At 46.2% G+C, this 21,644-nt stretch overlaps 1 protein-coding gene across 1 annotated transcript in view; it reads right to left on the minus strand.

Moving 5' to 3' along the window:
- The window catches only part of TMEM161B (transmembrane protein 161B), a 223,556-nt gene that overhangs the window by 159,851 nt on the left and 42,061 nt on the right, over window positions 1-21,644 (minus strand). The window contains exons 2-3 of the mRNA XM_085632431.1: window positions 13,737-13,840; window positions 8,077-8,160 (exon numbers count right to left, since the gene is read on the minus strand). Coding sequence (XP_085488557.1) covers window positions 8,077-8,160; window positions 13,737-13,840 — 188 coding nt within the window. The remainder of the gene's footprint in view (window positions 1-8,076; window positions 8,161-13,736; window positions 13,841-21,644) is intronic.

The following is a 21,644-nucleotide window of genomic DNA, read 5'->3' on the forward strand; positions in this document are numbered from 1 at the left end:
TATTTTCTTACCTAACCATCCAGCCTGCCTCTGCTAGCTTGTGTATGGTCTGTCTGGTTTTCTGAGTGACAGGGGCTGGGGGAGATTCCAGGAGACCAGATGAGTCAGCACAGGGCTGAATAGACCTATCTGCATGTAGATGGGTGGGAAGAGTAGCACCTGGGTCTGAATAGGGCCATGCCTGCCTTCCACAACGCTGGCTCCACCTGCAGTGGTGCGTCTGAGGACCCTGGCTACACTAACAAACGAAGAAGGAGCACACTGGCAGAAGGCACCCAGAGGACAAAGGATTTGCTAGTATAAATATTGGGACCTAGACCCCAAGATTTCAGAACTTTTTTGGATCAAGAAGACTGCCAAGAAGAAGAGCTGGAGAAGCTGTGAGGAGGAACTACTACTTTGCTGTGTGCTTTGCTGTGTTGGCCTGCAGTGGCTGCTTCAGGCTTGTGCAGTGAAAGGACTGGACTGAACTTTCTGCAATCTATTTTTGAGAGTTTCTCCAAGGGCTTGAGGTAGAGCTTGCCCCGTTCAAGAAGTCTGAGGAACAGCAAAGACTTCAAGCTCGACGCCGTCTACGACGACGCTGCCGATGCCGCTGCCGACTCAGTGTCCTGAAGGCACCGCAGAGGGCACCGCCGCGCCGCGACCCTGGTCTCAGAGGACGCCTGCTGACGCCGCCACCAAGCCGCTGCTCGCACCGCGACCCGTCGGCACCGCTCTCCGCACTGCCTCGCTTCACGACGACGCCTTGGTATCCCAGACGACACCGCTGCTTGCACTGTGGTTCGAGGGCACCGCTCGTAAAGTTACACGATGCACTGCCCTTATCCCGCACCGCAGTCTTGGCCTGCCGGTGCGATCGACTCCAGCAACGACGACACCGCTGCTTGCACCGTGACCTGCCAGCACCGCGACGAGCACCGCCTTCATCTCACAGTGCGACCCTGGTCTCACAGACGACACCATTTGATGCCGCCACAGAGCCGCTGCTCGCAATGCGACCTGAGGGCACCGCACGTCGCACTGCTGCACTTCGCACCGCAGCACCAGATGCCTGCCGACGCCAGCGCTCCTGACTTCAGCAAAGAGGAGTTCGATCTGCAACGCGTGTGACTTCGAGGGCCCCGATGACTCCTGCACCGACCTCCAGAACCGACGCCTGCGGGCGCCGTGTGTTCGAAAGCTCAACGAGAGGTCATCGAGGCCCTGCATTTCTGAAAGGTACCGTTTGCGGGTCTTCCCGATGCCGTAGCTGGCCCGCGACGCCGCGGTCAGCCAGAACTGTTTGGATTTGTTTGCTCACGACACCGTGATAACCCCGGACGGAGCTATCGACATCAAGGAACTGTTTTAAAAGGTTATTTTGATAACTGAAGATTTTTTAAGTGCTGTATTGAGGATTTTTATCATTTTGGTCTTGTCTGAAGTATATAAAAATACTGATATTTTTCTTAACTGGTGTGGTGTCCGTCTGTAGTGCTTACACTGTATTACTGTTGGTTATGTGCAAATGCTTTACACACTGCCTCCAAGATAAGCCTGGCTGCTCGTGCCAAGCTACCAAGGGGGTGAGCAGGGGTTATTTTAGGAGAGTAACTCTCTTACCCTGACTAGGAAGAAGGGTCCCTATTTGGACAAAGGTGCAAGCCCTTGCCAACTAGAGACCCCCATTTCTAACACCTTGTCATCTCCCTCACAGTCATTGTTCTCAACTGGTTATCAGTGATATTGAAAGGTTGCTGTAGAGCTCACTGTGAAAAGGCAGGTGGAGGGATGTGTATGGTGGAAGGCGCTGCTAGTCAGGGACCCTTAATAGTGGAGAAAGTCGTTGGCAGCATCTAAATGAACTTCGCCTTGTAGCCAGCCCTCCTACGGGTGCCCAGGATACATAGCACCAATAGCAAGCCTCCCAGAGCTCCATGACATGCCGCTAGACCCGCTATATATTCTGCCCCTCACAAGGTGCCAATTGTGATCCTCCTCTGCTCTCCACTGGGTCACTACTGTGGTGCAACAGGAGCTACTATAGGTAATAGCTGAAATCACATGCACTAAAAGCACAGGAGCAAAATGTGATCACAGAAGGAACTGTGTCCTGATGAGGGACAGGAGAACAGATGTGAGAAGTGGCTTTTCTGAATACAGAAAGTAATGCATGAGACAGAATGCATGAAAACTATGTGTGTTGAGCTTTACTGGATGGAGACAGAAATAGATTTTGGAACTCCTCTGTGCGAGTGTCTGACCAGGTGGACACTGGGGACGAGGATGTCAGACAGGAAGGCCGTTGATACTTAGAGAAGCTGGGATACAGATGCTTCTTGCCAAAAGTGCAGATCACAAGAAATGTGTTTGGGAAGTCTGTGTGAACTAGCAGGACAACAAAGAGTGAGGTTGGTTTCAATATTGAACGTGAATAACAGAACTTTAAATGTACCAGGATCCCGTACTAATCCACACTTCCAAATACATTCTGATGAGTAGATATTTCTTGTGAAATCTCTTGTAATGTTTGAAAAGATGTAGGCGGTCTGTCGTAGGCTCAGTGGGAGGGTGTTCCAGGTCTTGGCGGCGAGGTGGGAGCAGGATCTCCCGCCGGTGGTTGTTCTTCGGATAAGCGGGACGGTGGCGAGTGCGAGGTCGGCGGAGCCGAGCTGGCGGTTGGGGATGTAGAAGGAAAGCCGTCTGTTGAGGTAGGCTGGGCCGGTCTTGTGGAGTGCCTTTGTGTGGATGAGGTGCTTGAAGGATATCCTCTTGTTGACGGGCAGCCAGTGCAGGTTTCTCATGTGGGGGGTGATGTGGCCGTGGCGTGTTATGTCGAGGATCAGTCGTGCCGAGGCATTTTGGATGCGTTGCAGTCGTTTGATGAGCTTGGTCGGGGCTCCCGCGTAGAGGGCGTTTCCGTAGTCAAGTCTGCTGCTGACGAGGGCCTGGGTGACTGTTCTTCTTGTATCTGTCAGGATCCACCTGTAGATCTTGCAGAGCAGGAGGAGGGTGTTGAAGCAGGAGGAGGAGGAGGAGACGGCGTTGACTTGCTTGGTCATGGAGTGCGTTGAGTTGAGGATGATTCCCAGTTTGCGTGCGTGGTCAGTGGGTGTCGGGGCTGCCCTCAGTGCCGTCGGCCACCAGGAGTTTTCCCAGGCTGAAGGATTGGAGCAGAGGATGAGGACCTCCGTTTTGTCCGTGTTCAGCTTCAGTCGGCTGATCTTCATCCAGTCGGCGGCAGCCTTCATTACTTCGTGGAGGTTGCTTTTGGCGGTGATGGGTCCTTGGTGAGGGAGAGGATCAGTTGAGTGTCGTCGGCGTATGAGATTATGTTGGGGTCGTGCTGTCAGGCGACGTGTGCAAGCGGGGCCGTGTAAATGTTGAACAGTGTTGGGCTAAGGGAAGATCCCTGGGGTACGCCGCAGATGATCTCGGAGGCTTCAGATCGGAATGGGAGGGAGGGGGGGGGGTGGAGGAGGCGGACGCTCTGGGTTCTGCCGGAGAGGAAGGAGGTGGTCCATTCCAGAGCTTTGTCTCGGATCCCTACAGCGTGGAGGCGTAAGCGTTGTGTGTGGTGGCAGACGGTGTAGAAGGCGGCGGAGAGGTCCAGGAGGATGAGGGCTGCGGTCTCACCGTTGTCCAGCAGGGTCCTGATGCAGTCGGTGGCAGCGATGAGGGCGGTCTCGGTGCTGTGGTTGCTGCAGAACCCTGACTGGGAAGGGTCCAGGATTCTGTTTTCTTCGAGATATCGGGTTAGCGGTGGGTTGGCGATCTTCTCGATGACCTTGGCTGGGAACGGGAGCAGAGAGATGGGCCGTAAGTTCTTCTGGTCTCTAGGGTCTGCCTTGGGTTTTTTGAGTAGGGCGTTGATCTCGGCGTGTATCCAGATCTCTGGGAAGGTCGCGGTCTCGAGGGAGAGATTGAGGATGTTGCGCAGGTGGGGTGCGATGGAGCTGCTGGCTTTGTTGAAGATGTGGTGCGGGAAAGGGTCCGACGGGGAGCCGGAGTGGATTGTGCTCATGGTCTTGATGGTGTCATCGATGCTCACGCTGGCCCAGGCTAGCAGGGGGTCGTGGTCGATGGTGTGCGGAGAGTCTGTTGTGTTGCTGTCTGTTGGGCCTGACTGGGTATTGAAGCTGTTGTGGATGACTGCTATCTTGCGGTGGAAAAAAGTGGCAAGGGAGTCGCACAGGGCGTGCGACGGTGGGAGGTCGCTGGTGTTGGAGCTGGGGTTGGAGCGTTTCTTCACGATGTTGAAAAGCTCCTTGCTATTGTGTGCGTTGTTCTCGAGGCGGTCTTTGAAGGAGGTCCTCTTGGCAGTCCTGATGAGGTGATGGTGGTTGCGGGTGGCGTCCTTGTGGGCTGCGTGGCTGTCCGGAGTCTGTTCGCTGTGCCATTTCTTCTCTAGTTTCCGGCAGGCTCGCTTGGAGGCCAGGAGTTTTGGGGTGAACCAGCTGGTCCTCTTGCTGGTGTCTCTGTGGGGGGTGGGGGGGGGTTCTTCAGCGTGCGAGGGTGTTGGCGCAGTCGTCGATCCAGCGTCTGAGGCTGTGGGCAGCATCGGTGTTGGAGGGTTCGTGGGTGGGCTGAGAGCGTGGTTTGCGTGTAGTTGGTCCACAGTGATTTTTCTCCAGCAACGGTGAGGGATCTGTTGGGTGCGGTGGTGTGTGGTGGGTTTATGGAAGGTGAAGTGGATGCAGTGGTGGTCGGTCCAGAGGAGTTCGGTGGTGTGGCTGAAGGAGACGTGGGGGCTTGCGGAGAAGACGGGGTCGAGCGTGTGGCCGGCGGAGTGGGTAGGCGTTGTGACGAGTTGCCTCAGTCAAGAGGTTATCGATCAGGGTTGTCGAGTTGCTGTTGTTGTTCTCAAGGTCTCCGAGGAGTATGTAGTCGGTGGAGGTCAGGGCGTGCATGCTGATGAAGTCGGCGATGGAGTCGCTGAACTGGGGTCGGGGTCCGGGGGGTCTGTAGACGAGGGTGCCTCTGAGGGTGGAGTTGGGGTGTGTGTGGATCTAGAAATGCATGTGTTCGGCAGTACTGAGAGTGTCGTTGGTGCTGGTCGAGACCCTGATGCTGTTCTTGTGGACGATGGCGATTCCTCCTCCGACTCCGTTGGAGCGGTCTCTGCGGGTGATCTTGTAGCCATCTGGGATGGCTATGGCGATGTCGGGTGCGGAGGAGTCGTTCATCCAAGTCACTGTCAAGAAGGCGACGTCCGGGGATGATGTGTCGGACAGATCCCAGAGCTCGACGGCGTGTTTGCGTGCAGAGCGGGTGTTCAGTAGGATGCATCGGAGGTGGTTGAGGTCTTTCTTAGCGGGTTGTTCGGCGGCTCTGAGGCTGGTGTAGCTGCAGCTCCGGGCAGGTGAAGGGACCGTGAGTGCGTTTCGGGGCGGCCTTGAAGCAGGTGTGGGTCCATCCAGGGTTGAGAGCGTGGAGTGAGCTGGCATCGTAGCGGCGGTGGTCGTGGCAGGTGCGGGACCAGGGGTTCTGGCACTGGGGGCGGTCAGGGCGTAGACGGACTTGCCTTAGGCGCTCCGGTGGAGCGCCCGCTGCGTGGCCGCACAGCGGCAGCCATATATGGGGAGGTGGGAGGGAGAAGCAGCTGGGAGGCAGGGGCACTGAGGGGGGCAGAGCCGCAGGGGACGCAGCGGCGAGGGCACCGAAGGCAACTGGGCACAAATCAGGGGGAACAGAAGGCAAAAGAGGGCACAGAATGAAGGGGCAACAAGGGGGAACAGAAGGCAAGAAAAATGGGCACAGAAAAGAATGCAGGCACAGAGGGGAGACAGGTAACAGCGGTCACAGACACCAGAAGACAGTATGGGCAGTACAGGGAAAGACAGACAGACAGCGACAGTGATATAAACCTAGGGCCTACCACTGGCCACCAGGGATGAGGCGCAGGTGGTAGCCTGTGGGTGGAGGAGGGCCTCAACTTCTACAGCTATAAACCAAAACTGGGTTCTACAGCAGCGGCAGCTGGGTCATTGTCAGGACACACAGGCGGAGCTGAGTGGTGGGGGAGCGACCTATCTAACAAGGTCAAGGGTCGCTCTCTTCACCGCGCAGCGGCCGCCATATATGGGGAGGTGGGAGGGAGGAGCAGCTGGGAGGCAGGGGCAGCGAATGGGCAGTGAGGGGGGCGGGGTCGCAGGGGACGCAGCGGCAGGAGCGGCGAGGGCACCAAAGGCAACCGGGCACAAATCAGGGGCAGCGAGGGGGAACAGAAGGAAAAAGAGGGCACAGAATGAAGGGGCAACGAGGGGGAACAGAAGGCAAGAAAAACAGGCACAGAAAAGAATGCAGGCACAGGGGGGACAGAGGCAACAGCGGTCACAGACACCAGAAGACAGTATGGACAGTACAGGGAAAGACAGACAGCGACAGTGATACAAACCTAAGGCCTACCAGTGGCCACCAGGGATGAGGCGCTGGTGGTAGGCTATGGGTGGAGGAGGGCCTCAACCTCTACAGCAGCGGCAGCTGGGGCAGGGTCAGGACACACAGGCGGAGCTGTGTGGTGAGGGAGCGACCTACCTAACAAGGTCAAGGGTATGTAGTGCGCTCTACAAATGTTTGATTGAACATAATCTCATGCTGCAAACTGCCTTCAAGTGACCATATGGTTGGTAAGAAAAACAGCCTTGGCATCCTTTTACAGAGCATACCACTGCCAAAGATGACAAGGGAACCTTATGTGCATTCATTCCTACTGCATGGCTGGTCTGTGAGGGACGCGGCCAATGTGTATAGTGGGTGAAGTTACTCAAAAATACATCATAATAGCAATAGGCTTGTAATTAAAGCATTTCATTGGGATACTCTTACACCTCCTGTACCAAAGACATGTCTGAGAGTTTGAAAAAATATGAATGACACAAAGCAGTAGCAGAAAGTGTTTGACCCAAAGCAACCAATGGTTGAAAAAAGGGGTGGCCCAATTAGGACCCGATTAAAAAATGTGCCCCTGCGCAAAACCGCGTTTGTGAAGTGGCTGCTATTAGGAGTTGTGCGATAAAGATTTCACTCGCAAATGTTCTCAGGTGTTCACATATAAGCAAGTAAAACCTGTAAAAAAACTGGGGGGAAATGTTTTGCAAATAGTGGCCCAAGAATATTTTGGGGCAAAAAGCATCGAATCCACATTTTGTGCTCCATTCTGTAGGGTTAAGCTCAAAACAAAAGCCATTTATGACACCAAATACATTCCAAACCCTGGCATATCTGTTTCAATTGGGTGCAAAAAATGGCACACATAGGCAGGGCCAGGTTTGTACATTTTATATCCAATATGAGCTCAGGCAGAAAAAAATGTTGCAAGCATGAGACTCGATGGAAGGTAAGAGAAAAATAATATCCAACAAAAATTGCAGTCTAATCATCAATAGTATGTAGAACCCTCAATGTAACAAGGAAGAGACACTGTGGCAGTTGAAAAGAGTTATGGGGTCCCATAAAGGGAAGAAATGGTATCAATGACATTTTTAAAGTATGTTTTTTAAATACCAAAGCTAAACAAGGCAAAAGATTCTAAGGGGAGTCCCAACAAAGAATGTGCAATAAACAGACAATAAAACACAATGATCATGGTATGTACATTTTGCTAAACATAGTACATCTCTAAATTGCCACCAGCAAATTAAAAGGAATATGAATCATGGATAAAGTACTGTTCATGTCCAATGGTCCTTTAAAGCAAAGGGCAATGCATTTTCCCTAATACGTCACATACTTACAAATAAATATACATTCCAGGTATGCTAAGACATTCATTCTGGATGGCCCAGTAATTCCACTCCACCAGGAGTTATCAAAAGCAGGCATACCAGTAACTTCAGGGGTTTGGAATAATTGGGGGATTATCCCTCCTAGAAATGAGGAAGTGTGGGGGATGGTAGGTCCGTTTCCCATGGTAGTTCCTCATTTCTCCCTGGAGTCTCATCTGGAGATTTCTGCTGCTTCGTGTGAAACCATACAGATCCATGGTGTTCCCTCAGATATCATACCTGAGGTACTGGTAGCTGCTGTTGCAAGGCCCGCTGGAATTAAAAGGCCACTCATAATGAAAGCCAGGAGTTAGAACCAATAAATTACCTATCCTTTTTGTTTCTCGGCTTCGGCTGCTTTCCTGCAAGGGCTCGAAGTTCTTCCTCTGTAGGATGCTGATACCAACGCAAGCTGAAAGAAGCAGACATTTTCTTGCAATTACAGCTGTACTATTTATGTGAAAAATTTGTAAAAGGTGTTCACGTACTTGAACTGCTTCATTATCCAAAATCTATTTTGCTGAACACAACACAGTTGAAACATTATTTAGGTGCTAAAAAAGACTCAGTAAGAACCTTAATACATGGCAAATCAATATCCTCTATGAAACAGGATACAAAACCCAAAGAACTTTTTATGCAGTTACAAATGTGTACACCAAGCAACAATATTAAGTATGTGCTTTAAGATGAAAAACATAAGGGTCATAATATAGGTGTGAGAATGACTAATCTTCACCTTAAGATGCTAAAAGAAACTTCCCAGAGATAAAAATACTTAAGCCAAATAGGGAGAAACTGAAAAAAGTGGTCTGGGAGCATGTGGCAGCCTAGTAATTGAATCATATTATTGCTAGTCAAAATTTATTTTCAAACACCTGCCAACTTATTCAATAAATAATGTCTGCTGGATCAAATACACCATTATTTATATAAGTTATGGCATCAGCAGTTACGACGAGTCGTTTATTCATATTAACAAGGTATACTCAAGGTCAAGGCACGGTGCTACACTAGGCCTGAAACACTGTAGTTTTTAAGTCGAGCCTAGCAGCAGCGCAAGTGTGCTGCTCGCTCTGTGAGACTGCTGTAGAGTATGGGAGAGAAGCCAGCGCCCACTCTCCGCCTATATTTTTCATTGGCTTGTGTCATTGTCTTTCATAAATGCTGCCTTCAGATTCGTTAATAGGCTTGTAAGTCCTGCCTTAGTATGGCCTTGTCTTCATTTGTAACCTCCCATGGCTACTGGCCCCTTTACTTTGGTTATTACAAAGGACCAGTTACTTAGTCCGTAAGCACTATTTACTTTATTGAGTTTCTCTTACTGCAGGCCAGACATGCACTGCTTCAGCTGAAACCGCTTGAGTTTTTTTAAACAGCGCAGCTGCCCCGTGACACCGGCGCCTGCTTTCAATCACTTTAACCCGGCATTATCTTGTGTCTGTTTCAACCACTCAAGTAAAATGGATTTAGAAATGGATTAGCAAATTAAGTCATGTGAATTCTAGGTAGCACATAATCTTGTGCTAATGGGCTGAAGCTGACAACAGCACATCTGTGTTACATGTCATCTGCACTAGAGCCAGCCGACGGGTTGTTTTCAAAAGCCTGTTTTATTAACACCACCACCACTACCAATACCAATACCACACCCACCGCCAATACCAATACCAATACCACCAATAACACCGCCAATACCAATACCACCACTACCAATACCACCACCACCAAAACCACCACCACCAATACCACCAGTAACCACCAATACCAATGCCACCCCCAATACCAATATCACCAATACCACAACCAATACCACCAACGCCACCAACACGACCACCACCAATACCACCAACAATCCCACCACCACCATCAATACCACCACCACCAATACCACCACTGCCAATACCAATACCACCAACAATACCAATACCACCACCTATACCACCGCCTATACCATTACCACCACCACCAATACCACTACTACCGTACCAATCCCACCACCACCAATACCAATTTCACCACCACCAATTTCACCACTAATATCACCACCACCGCCAATATCACCACCACCGCCAAAACCACCACCACCAATACCACCACCGCCAATACCAATACCACCAGTAACCACCAATACCACCAGTAACCACCAATACCAATTTAACCACCAATACCAATTTCACCTCTAACACCTCCAATACCACCACCACTACCAATTTCACCACCAATACCATCACCAATACCACCACCATCACCAATACCACCAATACAGCCACCAACAATAACAATACCAATACCACCACCAATACAGTCACCAACAATAACAATACCACCAACAAAACCACCAACAATGCCACCAATACCACCAACTATGCCACCAATACCACCACCAATACCACCACCAACTATGCCACCATTACCGCCACCAATACCACCACCAATACCACTGTACCAATCCCAATACCACCACCAATAGCAATTTCCCCACCACCAATACTACCACCAATACCACAACCAACAATACCACAACCACCAATACCAATTCCACCACCACCAATACCAATCCCACCACCACCAATACCAATCCCACCACCACCAATACCAATCCCACCACCACCAATACCAATCCCACCAATCCCAACACCAATACCACCCCCAATACCACCGCCACCACCAATACCACCACCAACACCACAACCACTACCACCACCATCTCAGCGCCTCTCGCTCACTAGTAATAGCAGGGGAACTGTACGAGGCCAGAGCTGCAGCCAAGACCATCCCTGCCATAAAGCACAGCCCGCCCTGCACCAGGAGGTGAAGCCAGGGCCCTACTACAGTTGGAGTGTTTTTTATTAGGCCAAAGATAGCGTTGACATTAAGCAATGCCACACTGCGCACTCAAATCATGGAGAGGGCAGGAAATAAGCCCCCACCCTCCCGCTGCGACAGTGTAATCACAGAGCGAAAGGTGTTGGAGTACTTTGTGAGTGTTTATAGCTCGGATCATATGAAACTCTCACTTCACAATTTGTGTCTCTGTACTTACACATCTTCTTCACTGCACTGTTTATAACTACTTTGAAGACATCACAGGCTGGTCTCTTCCTCTGATATTTACAATCTAACAAGCGGTTAAAAAGGCCCTTTACTGCAATGCAATAGGTCTCGCATTTGCAAGAGTTTAAGCTATTAGTATTGTAAATGACAATGCCTTTTATTTATGTTTTAAAACCCAAAACATACATAAAAGGCATGGTCATTTACAATGCCAATAGCTCAAACCCGCGTGAATGCGATACCTATTGCATTGCAAATGCTTGTTCTTATTGCCCCTGAATAGGCCTCCGTGTTGCCAACCAGCCCGCGTCTGAGAGCTGATACACCAACATCATAAGTATACAGGCAGATAAAGGGAGGCTTTTTCTTTAGGGACTGGGGACGTTAATGGTTACTGATTGATATTGTTGCTTACCATTTGTGTCTTCAGCCAGAATGCTGGTGCATTTCACCTGGATAACCAAGGTTCTCTCATTAGGCATTTGAATCTCAGTCTAGTTTTAGGATCTTTGTGGAGGCATACCCATTTGTGAAACCTGGCCAGCTGCCAAGGCTGGTCTGTTCGCAATTAGGGGTGTTCTGTCGTCATCGGAGGGCTTGACAAGGGGTTAGGGCCACACCGTATCTTGCAGACTTATTTATTTTTTAAATGATGATCGACCAATAGCCACCTCTTCACTCCCATCTTGACAGCAGACCACAACACTGCCCCTGGAGCAATGAGGAAACAAAGTTGGCCTCTGTGGGCATGAAACACTCTTGCCCATTTCCTGGTCAGACCAGATCTAAAGAAGGAAATATCAGGTCTCTTTCAAGCCCCAAAAAATAGAAGGCCTGTCATATTTCTCATGCCGTAGTGAAATTTGCTGGACCCAGCTATCTCAGCTAAGGCAATGTGCAATTTCTGCTGTTACCCAAGTGTGTATGCATTGGCCGTGGGGACAGAGATAAGTATACATACTCAGGGAACCTGTTGTAAATTAAACATTAGGAGGGTTTGGTATTCTTAGTAACGTAGATAGTGCTCTAGTTGTCTGCTAATACTTGGTCTCATCTGGAATGCTCCAGTGCCCTCAACCATAAACATTCTCAGGACTCCTGTGACAGTTTGATGCTGGCCTGGTGGGAACTCTGATAAATGGAATCCTTTTCCTTGGGGGGGGGGGGGGGTAGGAACGTATTTGGATTATACACTCTTTGGCCTCTTTTGTGGAATAGTACCTACTACAGACAAATATTATGAGATTGCACTGGAGTGGAATACTATAAAATAGAGTAGGGAATCCAAATCTTGACAGGCAACACTTAGACAATTAAATCATAAAGTTGGGTGGTATGAACTTGAAGTCACTTTGTGAAGACGCGATATGCATGGGAAACTGGACCATTGAAAGATAAATGTGTCTGTCTGTCAGGGAACCTAAAAACAAAAGCAGAATTCTTGAGCTAACTGAACTTCTCGAATTACAAATCGGACCTGCTTCAGGAAGTGACAGATGGCCTATTCCAAACACAGGGCAAGCCGGACAGAATTTTTTGCAACAGAGAGCACTAAAACAAAAACAACAAAAAAATTAGGCTTTGCAGAGCACCCAATAGGACACTTGATAGGGTACACGGATGGCCTTCACTGGTCATAAAATCTTTATCACTCGTTTCTTTGAAGTTCACTGATGCAGAAAGTTCTTCAGAAGATACAACACCACAAAACCCATATAATCCTCATTGTTCCAAATGGAGCCAGATGCACTTGGTACACAAAACTATTGCAGCTCCATTATGCATATCTTCGACGTTTTCCACAGATTGAAACCCTTCACTCATAACCAAAAGAGCCAACTACTTCACCTAAACCTTTGCACTCTCAATCTTTATTCTTGAAACTTGGAAGGCTAACTCGGACTGCTTAGTTGATGCCTACGATGTTGTGGAGGATTCCTAACATTCAGACATCCATCATTGAGGGCAGTAAATTCCAGTAGGTGGTCAATTTTTGCAGTGTGATGTACACCACTTGTCCGGACCCGCTTTAAGCAGTAACATGTCATTCAATGCGACATTTCTCTTGTGAAAAAGGATCAAAAATATGGATGTCATGGGTTGCCTGGTGGCTACCTCTGTTAAATTGCCTAAGCAAGGTTCTGTTGCCACCCTACTGTTACTATCCAGGTTCTTTCTAAGATCTTCAACCTATACCTGGCCTGGAACTGCTCATGCTCATGGGCCAGCCAATCAACCCCCTGCAATTAGTCTACGGTACACAGTGGTGCAGGCAGAAAGATCTTCAGCAAGGTTTGGAGAGATACAAGCTCTTTCAGAATCTTCTCTTTACAATATTCTTCAAGTTATAAACCAGTACCAAAGGTTGGCTGCCTCTCCTCATCCAGGTTTCTATGGCAGGATTCAGACAGTACCGGTATTACATGATTCTGTCTGAAATGCCGCACTAATGAAAGATAATAAGGACGATCACTGGATAGTACATTATTAGTACTAGGTAACTCACAGATCACTTCAACGCCTAACACTACTGCCAAAATGTATGGGAGAGAACAGAAACATAAATGCACTATCCAGAATGCAATAACATTCACAAAATTAGAAGCCCCAAGAAACAGCAAGGAAGTTTATTACCTTCACTACCTGAAGAAACCCACTACCCATGCCGTTCACAGGCATGATTCAGCAGAGCGCTTGTGAAATCAAACAGCAGTGGAATAAGTGGAAGTAATGTTGTAATCTAAAGAAGGACCATGAAGAGGACTGTGAACGTGGGCTAATAGTCTTTTTGCTTTTTAGTCTCAGACAAACCTGCTCTTACAATCTCTGGCATGGAAAATCTTAATGTAAAAAGTTCAAGAAAGAATCTTTCATGGGGTGAAAAGTTAATAGTTATGCAGTGTTTCTACTATAGAGCACAGATCTTCTTACCTGCCATTACAGAGAAGCCATCGAGCAAGAGAATAATGAGGGATGACCTTCTGTATGACACTGGCCATCACCATGGTAACAACCAGCTGTACACCTATCACACCCTAGGAAACAAAATATTTTGACATGTAATCAGTATATGTGGTTCAAATATAATCAAGCAACACATACAGGAATTTACAGATGTCTCAAATATGCACAAAACACATTTGTCATGAGACAAACTAAAAAAAACTCTTGAACAAAAGCAAAGAGAAAATATTGTTCAGAGCTATAAAAACATAATTGCAGTCAGTTCAGATCTGGACTACAACTGGAATTTGACTGGAATAGATGGAGGCTTCCAGGCACGTTTTAGCTGCTTGTGCAATGCTTTAAAAAGACAGCAATTTGAGTCTAAAATTGCAATAGTTGACACAAGGGTAAGTCCATTCTAATCGGGGTGGGGTGGTGAGGGGCAAAGGAGTTGCGTTGCTGTCCAAAGTTCAATTTTGGGGCATAGGCGTTAAGGGAAAGTTTTTTGCACTTAAACCTCAAAATATTACATGTGCATTTAGAAAGTGTTTAAATGTGCAAGGTGTAAACACCAATTTTGCTAACTTCAAATATGAATATGAAATCTAATTGATATTTAAATTATATGAAAAAAACAATGGAATCATTAGATATTTATTATGCACAGTATGTATTGAACCCCGGTACACTAACGTGTCTGGTACGGTTAATGTTGGTGCCGAAGCATGCTTTTAATCACTAAATCATTCTAGTTGAAACTCCTGAGCAATGACATAATCACGCAGTTCGGTAGTAAATTCATACAACATACTGTAACATTCTACACAATTCAACTTCCAACAGTTTTTATTCCAGATAGTTGCGAAAGGCACTCCTTCCACAGGTGTTTTATTAAGAAAATAAGGGGAAGATGGTAGTTGGAGCTGCAGCAAACATTTAGTACCTGCAGTATGTTTATCTCCATTTCAATAATTTAATTGGCAATGCTAAATGTCAATTCACTATCGCACATTCAATATTATACAGCCGATTGTTACAATTCAAAGTGAATAAAGCACGAGAAACAAAGGATGAGAAGAGCCTTCTTTTTCCCAGTCATCCACTCTCCAAACGGTCAACCATAAACATTCTAAAGTAAGCTCCCAGTGGGACATTCTTATAGCAGGAGAAAGGGCGGGGGGGGAGGGAGGGGGGGGGGGAAATCAAACCAATAATGTAACCGTAGATACAAGAGTATACATAAAAATGTGATAGCCTGAATATATACACATATTTTGGTAGATTATAACCTATCTCCCTTCGTCAAATGAATATAACCTACCCTTTTGTGCCAGGCTCTCTTCCTTTAATACACACCAAATGGAGATAACCAATTATGAGGTTGGGTGATGTGTGGCACGACCAAACGTAGTCACGTAAGGATTTGTCCACATCTTGTCCATTTACGATAGCCAATTGAATGTGCCCTTTGATCATGCTATTAGTTCTCTCCACCAAGTCATTGGGACATTATAATGCAGTTTACTCTTGTTTTATGTTCAATTCTTGTAGAAATTCCTTTTCCAGGGATGCAAATTAGACACCATTGTCCGTAACAAACGTAAGGGAATCCCTTCACTGCTAAACATCTCTCTAAAAAAAATTAATAAGTACACTAGTAGTTGTGCGCGTTATAAACAAACTTTATCCAATAGAGGTGTAATCAACATGTAAAAACAAATCTCCTATGAGCTCCCAGATTCTCCACATGTCCAATTATGTCCATGGCCAACTTGCTCCATGGCACAATAGGTACTTCTACAGGGGATAAGGACACTTTATGCAAGATTTGTCTTTTCACTCTTGGCACAGCTATTGCACACTAACTTTTTGTTCAACCATTGAATCCATTTTTGGAAACCAAAAGCAGTTTCTTTCTTTACTTTTTGTAATACTCCTACCGAGATGTCCTTTAATGAGCCAAATCAATCATTTTGTCTCCAAGGTCAAAAGGTGGTATAACGTTCTCACTATGACAAATGTTGTTGTTAATTATAGTTATTTCATGCCTCACTTTAAAATCATCATCGACGTCCCTACACTTGTCTGGCCAACCATTTACAATCAAATTCTTGAGTATGCTCAGATTGCTATCTTTGCTCATACTCTCCTCCCATTCATCCTTAGTAATAGCAGGCAACTGAACATCTAAAATGGGTTCATCCAGAACAACCTGTTCCAGAGGTGCTCTTGAAAGGTAATAAGCAATTCGGTTTTCTCCACCCGGTAAATACTCTACTTTGAAATTCTCCAAACCAAGTACCCACTTGGATATACGAGCAGTACAACAGTGTGTCTTTTTGACAGAGAACATGAATGTAAGGGGTTTATGGTCTGTACGAATGGTGAATTTTATACCCAACAGATACATTTTTAAATGATTCACAGCCCAGAAACAGTCTAGGACCTCCCTTTCAATTAGACAGTAATTACGTTCAGCAGAGCTTAAACAACCTGACGCAAAGGCTATAATGGTTTAACCACCCCCTCCCTTCTGACATAAGGTAGCACCCAGACTTTTATTGGATGCATCAGTATGTAGAATCGTTTTTTTCTTGGGGGTCAAATAATCCAAGCACAGGTGAATGATTTCTCTTCTTTTAACTTGATAACAATTCTACTATGCTCTGCCTCCCAAACAAAATTCTTGTTTTTTCTTAATAAGGTAACAAATACTTTCAAGCTTCTCAGAAAACTTCTTAACAAATTCAGCCCTATATTTCAATTGGACTCAAAGGATTTCAATTCCTGCTTATTTTTGGGGTACGGGGCATCACTAACAGTTGAATCAAGCTGTATTTTGGTCTGAACCCTTCCTGAGATATCGTGTGACCAAGGTAATCTACCAAACTGATTCTAACCTTTCACTTGTTCTGCTTTACGGTCAACCCAGACTCCATCAATTTCTTGCACACCACCCTTGACATACAGTCATGTTCCTCGATCAATAATCAATATATTAATACGTCATCCTGGAAACAAAGGATGTTTTCTATGCCGTTCAAAATTGGATGCATTATCTTCTGAAAAACTGCCGCAGCAGAAGCGAGACCAAAAGGCATCCTCACGAACATGTATGCCCCAAAAGGAGTATTAAATGCAATAAGCGGTCCGGATTCTGGATGGAGCTTCCCTTAATGGTATGCCATGGATAAGTCAATTACTGTGAAACACTTTCCATCACCCATGGTGATCAACATCTCGGTTATGTGTGGAAGGGGAAATCTTTCCACCCAAATGTTCTCATTTAGACTGCGCAAGTCCACAGAAACGAATACCATCCCCACCAGCCTTAGCTTCTATGACAAATGGAGCCAACCATTCAGAAGATTCTATGGGTTGTGTGAAACCCAACTCAGACAACCCGTTTAACTCTTTTTGTAAAGGATCTCTCATCATAAGTGAAAGAGGGCTTGGTTTATGCGCAATAGGTTTTGCTCTTGTTTCACCTTTATTCTATGTTGAAAATCGTTTAACAGACCAAGATTATCCGAATATAATTCCAGATATTCTTCAGATATATTAGTTGCACCATTAATGCAATCTACAAGTAGAACTTGATCTTTGTTATAAGGATCTAATATTATACCCAACTCCTTTTGATGTTGCCAACCTAACAAATTAGTTCCCTTTTTCGCAACGTTTGGCAGTTTGGAGAGTGGATGGCTGGAATTTAGAAGGCTCTTCTCGTCCTTTGTTTCTCGTGCTTTATTCACTTAGATTAATTTAGGAAAGCTCGCTGACAGTGTGATGCAGGCATGCTGAACTTCAGTAGCTGTAGGAAGGCGATCCTGTTCCTTTACGCCACTTCAGCAAACACTGGAAAACCAGTCCACCATACAGAGACTACTGAAAGGGGAGATGACTTGACTGCCCCCTGCACAGAGATCGGAGCCAGTATGCCGATTCAAGTGAATAAAGCACGAGAAACGAAGGATGCAAAGATCCTTATTTATTCCAATCATCCACTCTCCAAACTGCCAAACAGTTAGCTGTGAACATTCTAAAGTAAGCTCCCAGTGGGACATTCTAATAGCAGAAGAAAGGGGAGGAGAATGGAACCAATAATGTAAACGAAGATAAAAGAGTATATATAAAAATGCGAAAAACTGAATATATACATATTTAAGTAGACTATAACTGATGTTTTAAACAAACATTTAAATGTTAATACTAGAAACTAGAACGCTAGTGGACATTTACTTTTTGCAGCTATGTGCTTTGCGTAGCTGCCTAAGTATACAATGATCATGTTATCAGATAACTGCCCTGAAAGACTTTTATGTATGGATATATAGTTGAGTAGCAACTACCAGCTATCGGCTGAAGGAGTGATTGAGAACATGCCCTTTTTGGGAGAGAATTATTCTCTATAAAAAATAGAAAAGTACTGTTTTTGTCAAGGACACAAGACCCCTCAACTGGTTTGGGCAACATATGAAGAAGCAAGGATTAGCGGTTTTGCACTTGTGGATCATCATTTCAATGTCCTAAATTTAAACGGAAGACACCTCACAGACAGCCTTGTAGCTTACCAAAGGAGAATGCATACCTTGGCACATATGGCAGTCATCAGGTACAATTAAGTCACGGGGCTTCATCTGTCATTCAATTCCGGTGTTATAAAACTTGTTAATCTCAGAGTTTTGCTCTCACTACGTAGACTGATCTGTGAAATATTCTTAACCCAAAACCATGTACCAGTGATTGATGGCCTGCTGGCACAGGTGGCTAGTCTGGACACCTCCAGCTTATTCAAACAGAAGACAGCAATAAGTTTGTTAATTGTATAGAAGAACCTTAAGCTTGGTGGCATTCACATTGATACGCAATGCTCCTTTGATCTTCAGCTGCATGCATGAAATTGGATTGTGGGGGCAACATATCAATAGAGAAATAGGCACGAAGAAGCCTTTTGGGTGAGGGGGAACGAATTACATTTTTATAAGTAGGTAGAACTTGTTAAATATTGAAAGGAGAGGCCCTATGACTGTAGTTTATTTATTTTATACCACTAGGATTCAGTTACAAACCCATCTCCTATTTGAGTCTCTACTGACATGCAAAGGAGTAACCGATCTAGCATTCTGACGAAATGAAACATGGTACTGTATGCCTTTGATCTGTTACAGAACAAAAGAATTAGGTGGGAAAGTCATGTTTTATCTGGTGTCTAGAAGTACTCACACAAACTTTGATTCTTTAATGTTATACGCTACAACTTAAAGCGGTTCATTGAGATCCCAAATATATTGAGGGTCTCTAGTATTATATATAGAAAATGTCTGAAAAAAAATGTGACTAAATACTGACCCAGCCTTTATTGACAGAAAGCACATGCTTTTACTACCAACTTACTATCTCCAGCGCCCCATACAAGAGGACCTTGTACTCACAATTCTCCCTCTGTACAAGTCGTACTGCCACTAATGTTAGGAATGATAGCACAGTATCCAATCTAACAGGCAAACACCACTGCAACATGTTCCTCCCCGCCACAAAGAGCATGCTGTAGATTCCCATTCCAGTGACCATCCAAAGTGTTTCTTTTGTAGATGGTGCAGGAGCCTCCCGACAGCCCGAAGTGTTTCATTTGAGGATGGTGCAGAAGCCTCCTGCCAGCCCTTGCTTCAAGAATAATGTCTCATCCCACTACTGACCTAAAATCACTGAGAGGGTCTGAGAGGGTAACAGATAATTTTAAAACTATTGCTTTCATTTATATTTGCTGAAACGGAGAAAACTCTTTAACCTTCATCATTCTGGTGGTCTTGAAAGCCAATAACCTAATCCCCCACACTTAGCCCAGGAGCATGTATTAAGGATTAAGCACTGTGTGATTTGCAAAGGTATGCTTGTAGTGGCATCAATGTGCTTGCAACTAAGTAAGCTGTTGAAGGTGGCCAACATCAGAAACTGTATCTTCCTCAACTATTCCGTATCTCATCTACTGAAGCTCTAACCAACACTATAGACAGCCTCCGAGTTATGGGCATTGCCTGTCTTTCACCCCCATTCTACTTTTGGAGCCCCCATCAACCAATTGTAGGAACAATCCAAGGAGAACTCCCCAACCAAGAAGCCTGAAGCTAGGCTCAAAAATAAACTAAGACACTGCAAGATCATTTGACCATGGTTGCATCGTCAGTCAGAACCAGGAGATGCAGATACCATTTTTTGGGCAAGAATCAGCTATCACCGAGAACTTACTCTTGTCCGAATACTCATGTCTCCAGTCCTAATCCGGTCCAAAAACCTGTGCTCTAGCTTTGCCAAACAAACCCTACCATCCTGTAGAGAAGCTCTTCTGAGCTCATGAACAAAGAATTATTGTGGGAACTTCTAATCATATTTTATGTTAACCCACAAGAAAGCAAGGTTACACTACACCACTCTGCTCCCAACGTGCACTGAGCTGTCTGGAAACCAAAATCAAGTAGAACCTAATGGACCCTCCCTACTAAGAAGCGCTTGTTGATTGCCTCTAGATTGGTTGAACTGACTCAGTAAATTTCTCAGTCAAGAGGTTAGATTGTCAGAGTACTGACATTTTTAAGCAGAACGATAACATACCAACCCTTCCTCTAAGTAAGCAAGAGAAACCAGCCCATGACCCCAAAGGCACTAAAGCCAGCCATTCATTTTTCCCCCAGTTTCCTTTGATAAGAAGCCATGCAGTGCTTATCATGTAGATCCTCAGGGTGTGCAGTGCAGCGCAAAACCTGTACATATGAGTTGACTGCATCAGTATAGTACCTTAGGCTCCTAAGCCTGGAGTCAGCGCACTCCCCAACACACAGCCACCCTTCTCTTGTATTTCCTCATGTCCTTATAGTAAGGGGAAATATCTCCTTTCTTGTATAACATCATGAGGTCAGAGAGACACAATCCTAGTAAGAATAGCAACACCAGTTCCATTTATATAAAAAAAATGCTCTGTCCTTTTTAGGTCTCGCGCCTAGCATTGCAGCGCGAGACCTCTTGTACGGGGTTCTGAAAGCTGACCACACGCTCGTACGTGTGATCAGGCTTTCCCCGGCTGCCATTGGGTTTCGCGTGTTTTTTTTAACAAAAATAAGGCACGCGCACGCGGCCCCCCAGTCCTTGATCTCCTCCCATCCCCCTCTTCAGATCTTTCCTGCCAATCTGGATCCCCCACTATGGAGCAAGTGTTGTCACCTTGAATCTTGGGTTGCCTTGCAGTTGTGGTTTTTGTTGTCGTTGTTAGTCTTTAAAATGAAACCGTACTCTGTGGCAGGACGCCGTGAGGCCTGCACCGTTGATTACTCCTGTGTTTCTACTGTGCACCGCTGAGAGACTTTTACTGTCTGTATGTACTATAATTGTGATGCTCTAGCGGCCGGCCGTGCGGTTGTAGGCCCATAACTGTAACCTTTTTATGGATGTAATAAACGGTTTCAAAAAAAAAAAAAATAAAAAAAAAAAAAATAAGGCACGCAATTGGGCAAAGGCAGGCGCATGCCCCGCCTTTGCTCCGCCCATTCCCGTCCGTGGCTAGCACATGCAGCAGCGTGCGTTCGCCGCGCTGCCTCGCCCTCGCTCCTCTGTGGTGCGCGCGCACCACTAGTTTCGATTCCCGGCCCTGCTCCTCTGTTTGTTTTGCTTGTTTTAATCTCAGCCTCCGCAGTCTACCAAAACTGCTTTCATGTGAACAAAGCAACTTTCTCGCTGAACCTAATTTTCTAAATCCGTCAACATTAGGAGCGTCTGATAAGCAAACCACGACCGCAGAGTTGTGTTGAAGATGACAATTATTCGAACCTTTCCGGTCGGACTGGTAGCGCCTAGAAGCGCTTCAGCTAGCTGTTGTGCCATATGGGAGCCCCCTCACTC

This window comes from Triturus cristatus, chromosome 2_1, assembly GCF_964204655.1.
Source record: "Triturus cristatus chromosome 2_1, aTriCri1.1, whole genome shotgun sequence".
NCBI classification, from domain to species: Eukaryota; Metazoa; Chordata; class Amphibia; order Caudata; family Salamandridae; genus Triturus; species Triturus cristatus.